An 18,710-nucleotide genomic window follows, 5' to 3' on the forward strand; every position below is an offset into this window, starting at 1 on the left:
CAAAACTGCCCGTTGAGTGAGCGTTTCCAGCAGTAGGTTTATCTCCTAAGCCTTGTATACAGAGGAAATCCCTGCTTGATAAGAAAATCAGACCCTCCACCACATTCATCAATTGTTCCTTTTTCTCTACAGAATAATTTTCATTCACACGTTGGCTTAAAAAACATAATTCGCAAACACAGAAGTGTCTTTACAAGTGATCCTTGTAAGAACATTTTCATACACTGCCATTTTCCCAATAGTTTTTGTTGTTTGGAGTTGTCTGATATTTTGTTTCATTCACCTTTTTCTTGTTTTCCGATACTGAATTTTGCACACGCTGCAGTCATTGAAGCTGTTGGTGTATTGTATATTGGTTTTAGTTTTAATGAGCCTGATGTGCAGAGAAGGCTTGTAAGCTTTGGTACGGTTGGCTGGAGCTGTGCTTTGTCTTCAGAGTGGCATCAGTACTCGCAAGCTGCTCTAAATAACTTGATAAATTCAGGCTCAAATAGGAACCAGTGTCTTTCTCTGAGAGAAGGTCTCACGATCCCCAATGTGAGCACAAAGAAGAGACACTCTTAGATCCTTAGTGTAGGAATTCCTTCAGCTTTTCTCTATTTTGAAGTGTTCAGCATCACATCCATAATTGATAACTCTTGTAGGATGCTGTCTTGACAGCCTAGCATCCTTTCCTTTTTCTCAGGGGTGAAGTTGAACATTGAGCTTTGATTTTTATTTGCTTTTATGATGAACTACCAGTTTTTGTAGACTTTGCGACAGACAGCGTGTTTTGAATTGTGTGGCTTGATAATTTATGATTAACATATGGAAAACTGCACCTTATGTTTGCATTTATGAGGGTTCTTGAATTCAATTAGATTTGGGTGAAAAATGCATACCTAATGACAAATTATGTAAGCCATCAAACAGTATGTCTGAGACGGAGGGATAGAGGTGGAAAGTTTTCTTTCATCAAACCCACAAATTGACTAACCAATTTTTTTCCCTGTTCTTTCTGTTTTTTTTTTCATCAACAACACATGTTTACGTCCACACATGCAGACTTCCTGTGTGAACCTCTTCTCCCTCCCTGATCCACAACAGTTGGAATAATCACGGGAGGCCGAGGTAAAAAGAAGGTGACGGATGAGGGAGGGGAGGATTGTCAGGGCTGAGGGAGGGGGAGGACATGGGGATCATGTTCCAACACCGCGGGTAGTGTGTGACAGAGATAAAGAGAGGATGAACATGATCAGAAGGGATAATGCCTAGTAGAGTCTACAGCAGTGTCTCCCTAAGTCAGACAAGACAAGTCCACATGTCTTCACACCACATGCGCAAAACGAAAGGGTCACATTTCTTGTCCTGTGTGTTAAATCCCTTTTTTTCCCCCCTGATGTATTGAAACGACAGTTCCTACTGATTTCACTATGACAAACAATTCTGCATAAGTAAGTCATATGCATCAATAAGTCGACCATGACCACCATGTTGTTATGCATTTTCATCGTTATTGGAGCAACTTAGGTTAATAGGGATTACTTGTCATATTGTAGCCGTACTGACATCCTATCAGAGCATTTCACACTTTTGTAAAGGTTATACGTATGTCTTCAGGATATGTGTTTATGTTCAGAAAGTATTTGCTTTGCTGCAATGTTTGACAGCCATTAAAGCTTTTTTCTTTCTTCCTTCACACCAAAACATGTACCTAAGTGGCTGTCATGGGGTCTATTTTGCTTGACATTTCTGCAATCTTTTTCCGGAGTGATGTCAAAACATCTACCTCTTCTTTGTGTTTCTTGCAGTTGAGTTCGACGACTGTGCAGGAAATGAGGATTTGTCATTTGATGTGTCAGATCCCAGTTTCCATGTGGACGGGGATTTGAATCTGGTTCCTCTGCGGGATGTTCTGCACGGTGGTCCAGTCTTGTTTATCCATGGGCACAGTGCACATGCAGATGACGTTGCACAAGTGGATGTCACTGGACACTCGCTTCCGTCTGCACACACTCTAAGGGTGAGTAGAATTCCTTGTATGCGTGCGTTTGCTTTATCATTGTTCTTTAAATTACATTGAAAAGGTAATTTTGAAATAAACACTTTATTATTAGGAAACAGTGATTAATTATCAATTTCTCTGCATAGGTTACAGATTTTAAATAGTGTTTTTAGATTTTAGGTACATGTTTGCTCCTTAAACTTTCAAAGCATTAACATTAGCTCATCAAGTGGAACGACTGATATTAGTCATGCAACTAACGATACAGCAGAAATATAAATATAGACATAGTGTTGCTGTCTTTAAGCACCTTATTTGACAAAAAAAACTTTGCCAAAATGTGGTTGCAGCGTGTGAAAAGTAAGTGCATCTTCCTGGCTTCCAAGGAATTAGGAGTGCATCTAATGCACCTGCTTAAATGATCAGGTGTGACTTGCTGTTTTGGCAGTTTGTGGAAGGAGAATTCAAGTGTGGGTTAACATAATGCCAAGGAGGAAAGAGATTACCAGAGCTCCAAGAGAAGCCATTGTTGCTGCCCATCAATCTGGGAGGGTTTAAGAAGCCACCTCCAAAACATTTGCAGTCTATAATTCTGCAGCAAGAAAGATGATTCACGAGAAGAAAACATTCAGTGCAGTGCTCAGTCAAATTATGAAAACCCAAGAGATGCAGCTCAAACTCTTTAAGCATCAGTTAACAACGTAAATGTTAACTTTCATGGCAATACAATTAGAAAAGTACTGCACAATTATTGCTTGCTGGAAGGGATGCCAGGCGGGGAAAAGGGGAAAAAGCTTCTCCTTTGTCTATAATAAATAAATGAATCACAATAATAACATAAATTGTAATAAAAAAAAAAAGTGTGACACCAGGTTTAGGTTTGCAGAGCTGCATTCCAAGGAACCACATTACTTCCCAAACAAATGACCTTTGGGACATACAAGACCAAAGTAATAATGTTTAGACTTAATAAATACAACTCCACACTTGACAAGCAAACACAGCATTTCAAAAGAAACACCTCATACCAACTGTCATATATGATGATGATTTGGGAAGACCTGGGCATTTTGCAATCATTGGGTCAGTCATTAATTATTTTGTATACTAAAATATTCTACAATTGGATAGGATCTGTCCTCTTTTGGTTCATGTCTTACCTCACAGGAAGATCATATAGACTATCATGGCAAAGACAAATGCAACGGGGATTTGGCAACAGGGGTGCCACAGGGATCAGTGTTTGGCCCTCTTCTCTTTTCACTATACACCCTCTCACTAGGTGAAATCATCAGTTCTCATGGCTTCTCCTACCACTGCTATGCCGATGACACTCAGCTTTCCCTTCCCACCTGGCGACACTGTCGTCTCAATACGAATATCAGCCAGTCTTTCTGATATATCTGCATGAATGAAGGACCGTCACCTTCAGCTAAATCTGTCCAAGACTGAGCTTATTGTCTGTCCAGCCTGTCATTCCTTACTTCCTCAGATAATCTTGGTGTCAGGTTAGACAGCCAGCTGACCTTTTAAGGACCATGTTGCCTCGGTTTCCCGGTCTTGCCGATTCGCTCTTTACAACACCAGGAAAATCAGACCCTCCCTTACAGAACATATGACAGAGCTCTTGGTTCAGGCTTATGTCACGCATCAACTACTGTAATTCCTTATTGGTCGGTCTTCCTGGGTGCTCAGTTAAACCTCTGCAGATTATCCAGAATGCAGCAGCACATCTGGTCTTCAACCAGCCCAAGAGAGCTCATGTCACTCTGCTGTTAATCACCCTGCACTGGCTTCCAGTTGCAGTACGCATCAAGTTCAAAGCTCTGCCTCTGGTTTACCAAACAATTACCCAAATGGTTCCTGTCTACCTTAACTCCTTCATCCAGAGCTACACTCCCGACAGCTCTGCTCAGCCAGTGTGAGACACCTGGTGCTTCCACCACAATGTGGCGTGAAATCAGTAGCTACACTCTTCTCCTCCATTGTTCCCCGATGGTGGAACGACCTACCAAACTGTCCGATCTACATGGTCTGTACCTACTTTTAAGCGCGAGCTAAAGACTCAGCTCTTCAAGGAGTAGTTCTGCAGTTAGTGAACTTATCTGCTCATCACGAGTTAGAAGATTCGTCCAGCTCTTTGCATGCCTCAGCTCTGAGAAAGCTGCATGCACTTATGACAAGATGATCGTAAGATGGTGTCATGATCTCTCACCTGATCACCTACCGGCCACTGTGCTCCCTAACCAGATACTGTATATACCCACTCCTTCCACTCAGTCTTTGCCTGATTGTCTTAGCTCTAAGCAAAGCCTTCTAGCAGTTTTTCTCTGGATTGTCTTGTTGGTTTCAACCCTGCCTGTTCCCGACTACTCTGCCTGCTTGTTGCATGTCTGGTTCCTGGTTGCTCGGATTCCCTGCCTGAAGGTTTCTGCGTCTAAGGAGGACTGATTTTTGGCTAATAAATTGAACTGTTCCACTGTCCTAGGTCTGCGCTATTCTTGGATTCAACCTCACGCCCATCCCAGATTATGTCTTTTTAGGCCTAGTTTTCTTGTATAAAGGGACTGTGGTGTTGGGTGGGAAGGGAATACTTTAAAAAAAAAAAAAAAATCCCTAGCACTAGCATGGCAGCACCTGTGTCCAACTGGACTCAAACATATTTCTTAAAACCCTCGGCTGTTGTTGGAATATACCATATTTTCCGCACCATAAGGCGCACCTTCAATAAATGGCCTATTTTAAAACTCTCTTCATATATAAGGCATTATAAGGCGCACGGAATATACAGTAAGATACCGTACTATAGTGGCTGGGGTTGAGTTACGTATCTACCTGATGGAGCTGTGCTACAGGAAATGTTACAAAATACTACAGGAAATACAAAAAAAAAACCAAGAAGAAAAGTACTGTAACTCAAACTTTATTAACAAAATAAAAACCAACATTCTGAAAACTTTATATCCCAAAACAAATGCGGTGGGGAACTGTTCCAGTTCATTCCCCGAATCCCTCGTAATATTCTTCTTCTGTGTCGGAATAGAACAGCTGGGTGAGTGCGGCATCCAATGGTCCCGACTCCGTCTCATCAGTCGCCATTATGCGAGTCAGCGTCGCTGCTGTTGTCTTGAACGTCTGTGATGATTCCTGCCTTTGTGAAACCTCTGTTTTTTGTCAGCGACACAGACTACAGTACCCAGAATCCCCCTGACTACAGTAACATAAATTACCGTAATGATCCTACGTATATAAGGCGCATCGCACTATAAGGAGCAAAGCTTTTGAGAAAATTAAAGGTTTTTAGGTGCGCCTTATAGTGCGGAAAATACGGTACACATTTTAGAGTTGGCAGATTGCTGGGTTAAGTCTGAAGTCATTTTGCCCTTCAGATAATATGATTGATCACTAGTCAAGGGTCAATTTGACGGTGACTAACCACTCACCCTATTGGTCTCTAAAACTACATTTTGTAAGCAAAGCACATATGGGAAATGAGGCATAACCACATGCAAAACACAGCTAATTATTTGAAAATGATCCAGACGAGGAAACAAGTGGTGCAAGCTGTTTTTGCGATGGCTTGTTTAGAGCGCAAAAAAAAAGAAAAAAGGGTAAAGGACTAAAATAGCACAAGTGGGTAGCAGAGATGGTTCGTGCTACAGAGAGAGTAGAAAGGAAGCAAAAAAACTTTTTATGAAAAAAAATTCTACTTTGGTATGACAGTTTATGTGCATGTCCCCTTCGTTTGTGTATTTCTTACTTCAGGAATCTTTTCCCTATGGTGACTTCTCAATGTCATGCTTTCTCTTTGGCTGTAGCTTAAATAGGGATTCCCCAGGTGGGCCCAAATGTTTGGCTCATTTATTGTCCATCTGCTGTCTGGAATAGCATAGCAACACGTTGGTGACCATCTTTGATGAGTCTTTCAGTTGTTCACATGCAATGATCAAGTACAAACGCCTGACTGCTGACTGTATACCAATTTTCCATCAAACCAACAGCAACTGGCAAACTGTGCTCAAAATCAAGTAGTCTGACAGTCCTAGTAATGAACCTAACCAAGGATTAATATGTTAATGCTTATCCAATGTTATGATGTTTTGCCTTTTGACTCGATTGACTTGATATGATGAAGAATAGGTTGGGTTTTTTCTGTGTCCAGTGTGTGATAAATTTAAGCAGGCTGTTTTACCTCTTGTTCCATCTTTGCTCTTAGCTAGGCTAACTGGATGCAGAAAAGACTGTTAACAATAGTTTACCACCACAGAAACATCAACATAGCCTGAGGGTAGGGCTTGCTAAATGTCACAGAGCTTTTCTGTCATTGTGAATATATTTTATCAGACCAGAATTACACTGTTGTGATTGTGAATTACAAAAGGTGACTCAATTGATATAGGTGTTGGGTGCATTTGCAAATGTAATGGAAATTGTGTTAAATTATCCCTTGTGCTTTCCTCTCAGGGCTAAAACATCTTTATAACCGTCAATGTGTTTATTTTCCAAAATGTCAGACTGTTGTTTTGTTTTTTTTAAATGAGGACGATGAAGAGCTTCATGTTTAAATTTAGCTTGGAGACGTAAACCCAGCCACAAAACATTCATATGTTAATTGCAAATTATTAATCACATTCATGCATGTGTTCATGAATTGTAATCATTTATAAATATGAAACATGATCATGTGACCCTACTTATCATCATTTAACATAATCACACAACCTTAAATGTACCATATTAGGCTGTGGAAAAACACCCGTACATTTAAACCATGCAGATGTATGAAAAGATGAAATGATAAAAGTGATATACATATTAAACTAATACTGGTCTATTAGTGCTGCTTTCTTGCTATTCAAAAACATTAAAAACAGAAAACCGGGACTGTTTATGCAGCTTGAGGGAGCGTTAGCTACTATTTTTATATCTAATGATACTTTTTTAGATAATTATAATATTTTATATATTTTTTTCCTCTATATTGCGGAAATCAGTCCACACAGTAGAAATTAGCATAAGGTAGCGTAGATCAATTCAATTCAATTGTATCTATGTAACATCTATTACAACAAAGGTTGTCTCTAACCGTTTTCCGGAGACCCAGAACATGACCCCAGAGTAATTATTACATAAAAAATGGCAGGTAAAAATACTCCCCTATAGGGAGAAAAACCTTAAAGGGATTGTGACATGAAAAACAAATTTTTCTTGATTTTTTGTGTTTTGTTGGGTGTCTTGACATCAATTACACCCAAAAAACAACGAACTTTTAACATTCAGTGTATTGTGTGCTTTCTGGGATTTTCCGCATAACTATGCAAAAACGGCGCATGTGGTTTGGTGGCGGATCGTTACGTAACGATCCGCTAAATCACCGCCCCCTCCACCCAGCTCCCTGTCTCCTCTCCTCTCCAGCGCACCATAAAGGCTGATTTATGGTTCCGCGTTACACCGACGCAGAACCTACGGGGTAGGGTTACGCGGCGACGCGCACCATACGCTGAACCCTACGGCGTAGGCTCTGCGTCGATTTAACGCGGAACCATAAATGAGGCTTAACACGCCTCTTTTGTTCTAATCACCGGAGGAAAACTGCTAAGAAGACCCGCGGCCACTGACTGGACTTAAGATAAGGGGACAGTGCTGCTTGCATGCCTTTATTTTTATGATTGTTTGCTGTGGTTCGCCCTCCTGCTTTTCCGTGCATGCTTCGCCTGTCGCTCCGACGCCGCTGTGAGCGTATGGCTGGAGGAGGAGGAGGTTTGGAGGAGGAGCGGAGCAATGATTGACAGGAAAGGGGGGAAAGGAAGCATTTTTCACGGCGCAAAAAAACACTGTAATAAAAAGCCAGGAAAAGATTACTAGAGTGAAGTTTTTCTTGTTACACTCTTTTAGACACATTTGAGGGATGTTGCCCAAGACTTTTAATAGTGTTAAAAGCATGTTAAAAATGATGTCACAATACCTTTAAGCCAAACAGTGGCAAGGAAAAACTCCCCTTAAGGAGGGAAGGAACCTTGAGCAGGACCTGGATCATAAGGGGGGACCCTCCTGCCGAAGGCCAGACTGGGGCAGAGCAGGAAAAGGGAGACCAGAAAGAGAGAATGAAGAACAGAGAGAGTAGAGACATAGACACACTGTCAAAGGTACAAAAGACAATATATTAGTGTTAACTATCCATGAGCAGGAGAACTAAGAGTTTATATGTACATATGACTGTTACATGGTTAGTTGGTGCACTACAGGGATGACTATATAAACAGATGTAGACGGCAGACACTGAGGTGTTCAGAGGGGGGACTGCATGCCAGGATGTCTGCGGGTATCCAACACAGTCAGACTGCAGATACAAACTTGTGAATTAGTTTTTTCACATCACTCTGAGAGAGGATGTTCCTAATCTTTGCGATATTATGGCGATGGAAAAACGCTGTTTTACAAACCTGATTAATATGCTATTTAAATGACAAATCCTGATCGAAAATAATACCAAGGTTTCGCATAGTCGTACTGGAGGCCAATACAACACCATCTAATCCTTTCCTAAGGTGTTGGGGACCAAAAACTGTTTATCTGGTTTATCAGAATTTAGAAGCAAAAACTTTTGTGGACATCCAGGTCATAATCTCCTTGATAACTGCCTGAAGTTACTGCTTGAACAGTTCCATTTCATAAGGCATTTTAAATTGGATCCCGCTAATATCGCTGGACGATGAACGCGTGCTTAACGCGCGTTGGTAATATAAACGCCAAGCAAGTTATTTGTCACCTCAGGCCTGAAGGCGAGTTGAGGGGAGGGAAGGATTGCAGATCTCCCTGTCTCCCCAGTTAGACATCTTGCAAATAAATGCCCTACCTGTGACATTTTGCTGCTGTTGTTACTCTTAACAGCTGTTTCCTCATTTTATAAAATAATAATAAATAAAGAAAAACTTCCCTGGTGGGTTGTACTGAGCTTACATGATCAATAAATCCCTCCCACGACTACCCTCGGAGGCGAGTTGGTTGCTGGACAGCTCGACACGCCACCCTGCATCAGTCAATGTAAAAGTGGCACATGACAAAAGGGGCTATAGACAAATAGAGCTTTGCATCGTCCGCATAGCAATAAAAATGAATGCCGTGATTCTGGACAATACTTCCCAGGGGCTGCATGTATAAACTAAACAAGATTGGCCCTAGTACTGAACCCTGCGGGACACCGTAGCGGACCATCGTTTGTTCTGAAGAAGCCTCATGTACATGAAAGTAGGGCTGGGCGATATATCGAGTATAGCCGATGTATCTCGGCTTCTACTCTGTGCGATGTACAAAATGACTCTATCGTGAATATTCGAGTATACGTTTGCTTTTAACCGTGGGCATTAAATGACAGACTTTTCTCACTCTCTCTCGTCTCGTCTCTCCTTCTCTGAGACATAAAACAAGCGCACCCAGTTAGATACGTCAGTCACGTGCTGTCGTGTGTGCATTATCATTGGCCCCCGACCAGCTGCAGGTGTTGGCGCTGCTGTCCGGGACCGCCGGTCGCTTCCACCCCGCTTTAACTTTCCCAAACTCGGCCTGTTTGCGCCGTGAGCTAAACCTGCGTGGTTGCTACGCGCGACGGACTCTTCAAAGCAAACCGGTTTAGTAAAGACGGGAGGGGATGTGTTCTCGCACGATGCGCCGGCTCTCCGGAGAGCCGAGGAGTCGCTCAGCGCGACACGCGCAGCCGAGCCTTTAGGCTGATTTATGGTTCCGCGTTACACCAACGCAGAGCCTACGCCGTAAGTGCGCGTCGCCGCGTACCTTACGCCGTACCCTACGGCGTAGGTTCTGCGTGGATTTAACGCAGAACCATAATTCAGGCTTTTCTCTTCCAGAGCTGAGAAACGTCCCGTAGTGTTGCTTAAATGTGGCCATGAAATCAATCACTATCATCGAAACAAAGTCAAACAAGACTATATGACGTAATATTTCTAACAATAAGTGAAAGTGATGCAAATTAAAGGAGGAAAGGATGAAACATTGCAGTCCCTACACCTACAATTAGTCTGAATATAAAGGTGCTCTAAGGGGCCCTCCTGCTCAGAGCAGCTCATCCTGATAAAACCAGGTAAAACCAGGTAAAACCAGGTAAAACCAGGTAAAACCAGGACCAGAACATGTTCTTAGCAGATGTTCTTCAGACGGGGAGTCAGAAAGATGCAACGGGCACTTTCTGTTTTGAAATGACACTTTTTATGTTTGTGCCACTCACTGCTTAGTAACTGTTTAATAAATACAGTTTTGGTAAATTTGACTTATTCCCCCTTTTTGCATGAAAGTTTAAAATGAGCATATATTAATGCAGTATGAACAAGAATGTTTTAATGTAGACATATAGAATCATCATACTGGTGTGATTGTATGCATCAAAGTGTTAATTCAAGGCTAATGCAAAATATCGAGATATATATCGTGTATCGTGACATGGCCTAAAAATATCGAGATATTAATAAAAGGGCATATCGCCCAGCCCTACATGAAAGAACTGGAATCTGTCAAATAGATATGATTTAAACCAACCAAGAGGAGTCCCTTTTAATTCCAAAAACATGGTCCAACCTGTGCAGTAAGATGCTGATCTACAGTGTCAAAAGCAGCACTGAGGTCCAGTAGAACCAGTATATGCAGTAATCATTTATCAGAGGTCATAAGAAGGTCATTCGTGACTCAAACCAGTGCTGTCTCTGTGCCATGATGCATTCTGAACCCTGACTGAAAAACTTCAAACAGATCATTTCTATACAAATGGTCTCATAACTGGCTTGCAACTACTTTTTCCAGAATTTTAGATACAAATGGAAGGTTGGAAATTGGTCTATAATTAGCCAAAATGTCTGGGTTGAGAGGGTTTTTTAAGTAAAAGTGTAATTACTGCAACTTTAAAAACCTATGGCAAACATCCTAAGTTTAGTGATAAGTCAATCTAGTCCAGTATTTTCGTACTAATAAGAAAAAAAAAACGTTTTTGAGTAGTTAGGATGGAGTCCAACATACACGTGGATAATTTAGCTCTATTGACGACTGGGGTCAGCTCAGGGAGGTCTACAGGATCAAAACAGTCTAGAGTCAAGTCAGAGCCTAATGAAGTCACTAAAGCTGAAGAAATGCCCACGGCTGCTTCAGGGTGGGCCTGGTTGATTTCCTCTCTAATTCTGATAATTTTACTGCTAAAGAAGCTCATAAAATCTTTTCTACCGAGAGCTGCAGGAATGCACGGCTCAACAGAGTTGTGACTCTTTGTCAGCCTGGCTACAGTGCTGAAAAGAAAACATGGGTTATTTTTATTATCCTCTATCAATGAAGAATAAGCTGTCTAGCTTTGCGAAGGGCTTTTTCATATACTATTAGACTATCTTTCCGTGCAAGATAACCACTACCACTACCACTCCCTTTCATTTAACGCACTTTTTGTTTCAGCATCCGGATATGCAAATTATACCAGGGAGTTAAGCTCCTATGGTCAGAGAGCCTCTTTCTCAAAGGAGCAACTGCATCTAAAGCTGAGTGCAGCAAATCTGAAGTGTTACTGACAAGGATATCAACATCTGCAGAGGCAGAACCTAGGTCACAACTAGGGGTGTAACGATACACTAATCTCACGATACGGTACGATATACGATATTGAGGTCACGATAACGATACGATACAATATTATAGCAGTATTTTTTTTAACAACCTTGAATGAGGTACATATGACTGGAAAAAAATGTCTTTTATTTGAAAGACACAAAATACAAAACAATGCTGTGTGTTTGCCCTATTGTTACAGTTTGTGATGCTTTTTAACTGTTTAAGTTTTAAAGAGAAAGCCAGACCAACCATTTTCCACAAACTGAACTAAAAGTAAATGTCAGGTTTGCATTATGCATCTTCAGTTTCATACAAGTATAAATATTTTGCCACAAACTGAATAGTTTCTCTCATGTATGATTTGACTTTTTTCTTTCTAATTTAACAACTAAAATTAAATAAATAAATAAAAGTAAATAAATACATACAATTTTACATACTAAAAAAAGGTTTGATTCATGCTCACCTTATAAGTGTAAGAGAAGATTTATTTTTGTTAAGAAGGTTATTTTGGTAATTCAGGGTTCATTATTTTATAAATATATTCTGATGTAAATCAGGGACTATAATGACACTAGTCAGTTTATCTGTAGTGATTAGTCTGTTTTAGATTGGGCGGAGTGATACGCCACAGTACGGCACTAGGTGCTGTGTTGATGCTCTAAAATCCTACGCTGTTGAGCGGACATTAAAGTACACTGGAGCTCAGCAGAAGTTGCCCGCGTGTTTATCCTACTCACGACCAGAAAAAGGTTTAATTTAATAAGGTAAGGCTTAACTCTACACCAGCCTTACATTAGTAAAAGTTCAGAGCTCAAAACGGGACCACAAAATGGGACTAGTTTCTTCTGAGCGGAGTAAGATTTTGGTCCGCGGGTCGAGATGCGGCCGCGGTCGCGGTCGGATGCACGTTACTAGTCAACACAATAGATTAATATTAATAACCCAATATCGCGATACACTTTGTCACCTCCACGACACGTATTGTGACGTTTTTGTATCGCGAAATTTCGTGGCACGATATATTGTTACACCCCTAGTCACAACCCTCAACTGCTTCCCGATGTTCCACTGTAGGAAGATCAGAAACGATGGCCTTCCTAAATTTAGCAATAGTTTTATCGGATGAACATCTGCCAATGTAATACTTCCTAAATTCAAACGTTATTAAATAGTGGTCGAATCAATCAATCTCTTCTTATTTTGCTCCCAAATTTTTCTGTCAGTTTCAGAACTTGTTGCATCTGTGAATGTGTTAATATATTTGGTTCGGAAAAAGTAAGCTGTGTTCACATTCCCACTTTCTGCAGCCTCCAGTGCAGCATCTTTATTGCAAATAACCATCTACATCAGGTGTTGTGTTCCCTTTCAATGCTGACTGAGGCTGAAACCAATTACTAACCACGCAGACTTATTTGAAGCAGGACAGAATGCTGATTAAACACTTTCCCATTGCAGTCAAAAGCCAAAGGTTAAAGGTTTTTTTTTAAACAGTGAAACTAAGCCAGGGCTGAATGTTTAAGAACAACTGGAATGGCTGCATTCTTCCAGGAATATGTTTGAGTCCCTGCAAATGTTTTTAGCATAGCTGCATTATCTAAGATGTGAAACCATCAGAACCACCTCCATCCTCTGACATTAAGGTATATATGTCAATAAAGACTTTTTAAAATAATTTCTTGAACATAAAAATGTTAAACCTTTGTAAAGCACTGTCCCAGCAAAAAGCTCCTGTGAGGATTTCACAAATTTCAAATATTATTGAAATGTGCTGCTTCAGTCTGCTGCAGCAGTTTCAATTGACATTTTTGAATGTGTGTGTGGCGATGTATTGCAGTGCTTGACAAAGTTTTCCCAAACTGGAAACACTGCACTGGTTTCCGTGTGGTTATATCAGGTATCGATCGTGTGCCATCTGAGCGATCTGAGATCAGCGGCATCCAGCTTTGGCTCATGCTCTTACCCTTCACACTATGAAATATGCAAAGTCCCCCCCCCCCCCAATATCTCAAAGGCTGAGCCTTGCATAGATTGTACTTCTGTACCAAATCATACTTGCAATCACTTACTTACTTACACACTGTCAGATATTAAACATTTACAAATTAAACAGTTTTATTTCACAGCTTCCAACCTTTCCAAATATTTTTCCGATTTAAAGCCTTAAAGTTTTTTGCAGCTATGTGTGCACACGGTTGTTGCTATTCATTTATTGTAATTAAATGTGAAAGAGGTCGCATGGATAAGGAAAGGAAAATAAATATGTTTCTAAAATATAGACTTAACAATTATACAGTTTTTTTAAAAATGTAAGTCCATGAAAAAAACAAATGGCCCCGGCCATTTTCGAATGACAACTCGGCCACTAAGCTTACACACCAAGGCTGAGCTTTGTTCCTCTGGAAATGAATCCCATTTGTTTTCTTAATCTATCAAAACAAACTGCAGCCAGAAAATTGATTGCCTGACAAAACTATTTTCGCCTGAATATCCACCATTATCTCTCATGTCCTTCATATACCTCGATTCAGCCTTTGTTTTAGATGAAAACAATCATTTCATCAGGAAAAGTGTCCAGATTAAAAGGTACAGCTGGTTTTCACGCTCCCCTTCAGAGATCACCTATGTTCTTGGTGCAGTGCTCAGTGTGCTCCTGCTAGCATTCATCAAGTCATGTGGTCAATGAATTCTTCCATTTGTTTCAGGTTGATGTTGCATTGATGTTTCTATGCATCTTCAACGTATTTGATGAGGTCGTCCACAGACGTTACCATGGCAAACAATTGAAGATATAACTAAATTTGTCTTTAGAACAAATGGAATTTGGAATCATGCATGACTGTGTTTGCGTGCTTTTAATTTGCTTCCCAGTACTTTTTTGTTTGTTTTTTTGATCATTACTAAAATAATTTTTTAACGTTTTATACATTTTAAAGCGTGCCACAGACAGTCTGTTGAGATTTCACTTAGTTTAGTGGTTTACTTTGGTTTAGAGTGAAATATCCAGGCATTTATAATCATTATTTGCATACTTGGTCCCCAGGAGACAAATACTTTTTCCCCCTCTTTACATCCAGCACTGCCACAAGCCTGGCATAAACAGTTTTAATTGAATCTCTAAAATGTCTTACCAACTCTCTGAAGATTTAAATATTTAATTTTATACGTGCATATGTAATATAATCACTTTGGTGATTGTCTGTTGTAAGTCACCATGACATTTATGGTGTTTGATTAATGACTAAATGGCCACTGAAATAATGATGAATATTTAAAACAAACTCTGCTGCAGTTTGTGCTTATCGCTCTTTTGAATGATTTCTTAAAGACTAAAACTAGTAAACATTACACCAATGAGGCGATAGCCAGTTAGCGCTCATGTTATGGTTTCTGACCTTTGCATTTATCTCTCGGCACTGCTGCCTACAAGCCTTGAAGTGATGCTTTCGGGCCTGATGGTAACAATCTTCAGCACCCATTTAATTTAATCGCTCTAATGAGAAAAACGTTGTAGCGTGACAAGTAAAAAGGTAGAGATTGCAAACAACAACAATCATCTTTATTTCCAAGGAAACACTGCCAACTGTATAATAGCAGGGCGACATTTATACAAAATAGTCCTTAACATGACATTTTTGTATGGCATACCAGTATATATTTTAATAAACTGTTGTCATGCAGTCTTTTCCTTTTTTTTTCTTTTCTTTACTTTTCGATGCATGATTCCATCCAACTTCCAGCGAAGCTTGAAGTCTGTGAATGTATATTTTATCACTCCCATGAAGATATGCTTTAATCTCTCTTTGTATACTTAAGCAAAGTCATTCAATTGTTAATCACAAAGCACAAAGAGTCATGAAGTACATGAAATGGGTAAAGGTAAGAGAAAGAGAGTGATTAGAAAAGCCAGACAGACTGAGTGTCTTCCTGTGAGGCAGGCCTGTTAAGAGCTCTCATTATTTCACTATCAATTAAACTCCTGAAGCTCCACAAGCTCTGGGACTCATATCATCAGAAAATCTATTGTTTCTTTCTTTGTCCATATCCTGTATTCCACCCCCACACTTCCCAGTCTTTCCCCGACCCTGGCGCTATCTCTAGTGGCCCATCAAACATGTGTTTAGAGCAGCAGCGGCTTTGAAAGAATTCGTAACAAACCTGTGGCATATTTTAAAGCTTCTTTCAATAAGCCATCGGTTCGACATCGAAGAGACTAACTGTACTCCAATTCTGAGTTTAAATCTTTAATCTGATGTTTTTTTTATTTTATTTTTTTTTTCTGTTTAAGTTGTCTGGATTCTTCTTCCCCGTTTTCCAATTACCGTGCCGTTCAGCAGGTGTCTTTTTCAAATTGCATTTCCGTTAAAGAATCTCATTGTTATGCTCTTGTTAGACCTGGATTTATATTTGCCCAAACTTCTCCTTTGTTTCCCTTCTAACGCAGAACGGAAATATTCCAAGGTGATTTTATTGGCATAACAAATGGTTGTGTGGCAGAAAATATTGGCTTGTGATAATTGATAAGTGCCGGGAGCTAAGGTGGAGAGAATCAGTTTTTAATTTGTCAGTGCAAGCTGCTAGTTATGTGTAACACAGACCCAGAGGGAGAAAAGTGGCTGATGAATGATTTCTGTTATGAACAAAATTCTAAATTCTATGGGTAATTTATTCCCCCTCTTCTTTGCAAACGATCAATATGTGGAGTAATGGAAGAATGCATTTCAATTTAACGAATGCATTCCCTGAGATATGGACTTTTTGTATGCATTATTCCTTGTTTTAACTCCGTTGTGCAGAACAGCAGTTATGCAGAACCCTTTCTTGCCTCCAGGGAGTATAAACAGCCACCATTCAAATGTAACAACTGATAAGAGTCAAAATAATCTAAGTCCAAAAGCCTATTTATTTTGCTTTTATTATGTTTCATACATTTTCATGGACTGACTAAAATGTAATATTGCATTCTTTGCAAAATCTTCATCTTGCAGTGGCAAATAGATTTCCTCTAACCAAGCTCTCAGTGTTCAGCAAGGCTTTCTGGGGATGACTAAGAAGTGACATCTTGCAACCACAGCAAAATAGGTTATATTATACAACAGAACACAAATAATATCTCTCTCTCTCTCTCGCTCTCTCTCTCTCTCTCTCTCTCTCTCTCTCTCTCTCTCTTACCATGCCACTCACACTGTAGCTTGTTTTTCTTTATACCATATGTAAATTATTCGGTAAACATCTCTTTGCATATGTTAACCCTCTACTATTTTTTCTACAGTGGCTTGTTTTGTTTTTCTTTCTTAGTTGTATTCATTTTCACATTATATCATAATGTATGGCAGCAAATTGCCCTGTTAAAGGTAGGTGAATCCGTGCAATTCTTGATCATTCGTTTGTTAAAACATTTTCCGTAGATCTATGCACTGTTAAGCCAAACTGTGGCTGGAGAAAATGTTAACCCCTTTAACACCGAAGCTTGTGTGTGGGGACAGGAAGCTGATTTACTGGCTTCCCGCAACAGCGTGAGTGAAGTTGCCGTAATAACTACACACTGGTTGCAAAGCACAACTTCCCAGATTTCAAAAACTTTCTCTTTTTTTTCACTGAATTTTTCCTCAAAGGACAAATGTTTGTATAATTATAGTAATGCAAGTGCGTTTGCACAAACATGTTGCCGGTGACACACCTCTGTGAAAAGGGCTTAATTAGACTTCTCTGAATGTGACAAACTATGTATTCACTGGCTCCGTAAAGTGAAAACAAGCAGCGTACCGTGAAAAATATTGCTCTAGTCAATCACTGACAGGGTGCTCGTTGTTTTTGCTTTGATAGTGTGGGTTCGGGATGAGGTGTGAGCAAGAGGGTTCACCTGTTTGAGAAACCGAGGTAACTAAACCTGCTCTTGATCAGGTTTACACACCTGGACTTACTTTCTTTCTCCTCCCCTTCATGAAGCTGAAACAAGTTTGATTTCATCAGACAATCGATCATGTAATGTTCATTTGGAAAACATATTGATGATCTGAATAGGTAGTTTAATGGAGTCCAACCAGCCGTGACTTGTAATCGTGACATCCAGATTTATTTTATTTATTTATTTTTTGTCACAGTTAGCCAACATGATCTTATCTTTCATTTCATCCCACATATCACCCGCAGTATTCATTTTATGAGCTATTATGTATTTGCAATTCTGTCTTCTTAATGACGACGGGGTGCTGAACATATTCTATTCAATGAGGAAGTAAATGATGCAGAACTGTGAGAAAAGTGGCCCGACTCAGAGGTGCCCCCGTTCTTTTTTTCACCAGCCACAAAGTTGTACGCCGGTCAACATGCTTTAAAAGTCAATATCTTTAATTGTAAAGACTGGATGTACTACTTTTTTTCCATTCTTCCAAAATGTTTTTAGTGAATTCAACTACAACTTCATCATCAACTCCTAGTTGAGTTCTTTTTACACCTCCAGGATTGCACCTGCATAACAGTGAACACTTCTACATTCCACCCTTCGACATTCATGCGATATTATAAATAGTTGTTAAAAATTTTAATTTGCCTACACATTCACTCAGTCTGCAATTTTCTTTCACGCCAATTAATTTCCTTCACAGCAGCAGCCGTTACATTTATGTCTGAATATGTCCTGTCCTAGTGAACTAAAAGAGGAAGATCACTTCCGCTCACTTTGTGCTGCCATGGTGAATCATCGTATCGGAGCTTCATTGATAACAGTTTTTTATAGTCTCAGTAACTCAACATAGTCAGAGCTGATTGAACCAACTGTGGTCATCTGTTCTGAAACGGAAAACTCAGTTTCTTAATTCAGAGCTTGGTGAACCTCCTCTCTGAAATAGGCCCCTGATGTTTTGTTCAAATATCAACAAACATGATGTCATAAAATTACTTACCTTAACTTTAATGAATCTGGGTGTCCCAGGCTAGTTTTAACTTCCAGCCTTTCACCCTCTTGGTTCTTTTTAACTGGCGACCAGAATGATGTTGAGGTATGTAAGTTTATGAAATATATAGATTTTCATCAGACATGTACTGTTACAGACAAACTCTACACACATGTATTTCTCTTCTTTTATAGCTGTCAAAGTTGTCAAACAGGCTACACCTGAAGACT

General features: G+C 39.9%; 1 protein-coding gene across 1 annotated transcript in view; it reads left to right on the forward strand.

The window, feature by feature from the left end:
• The window catches only part of cdh13 (cadherin 13, H-cadherin (heart)), a 500,809-nt gene that overhangs the window by 221,292 nt on the left and 260,807 nt on the right, over positions 1-18,710 (forward strand). The window contains exon 3 of the mRNA XM_061721319.1: positions 1,791-2,002. Within this exon, the coding sequence (XP_061577303.1) occupies positions 1,791-2,002 (212 nt within the window). The remainder of the gene's footprint in view (positions 1-1,790; positions 2,003-18,710) is intronic.

This window comes from Cololabis saira, chromosome 5 (assembly GCF_033807715.1).
Source record: "Cololabis saira isolate AMF1-May2022 chromosome 5, fColSai1.1, whole genome shotgun sequence".
Classification (NCBI taxonomy): Eukaryota; Metazoa; Chordata; class Actinopteri; order Beloniformes; family Belonidae; genus Cololabis; species Cololabis saira.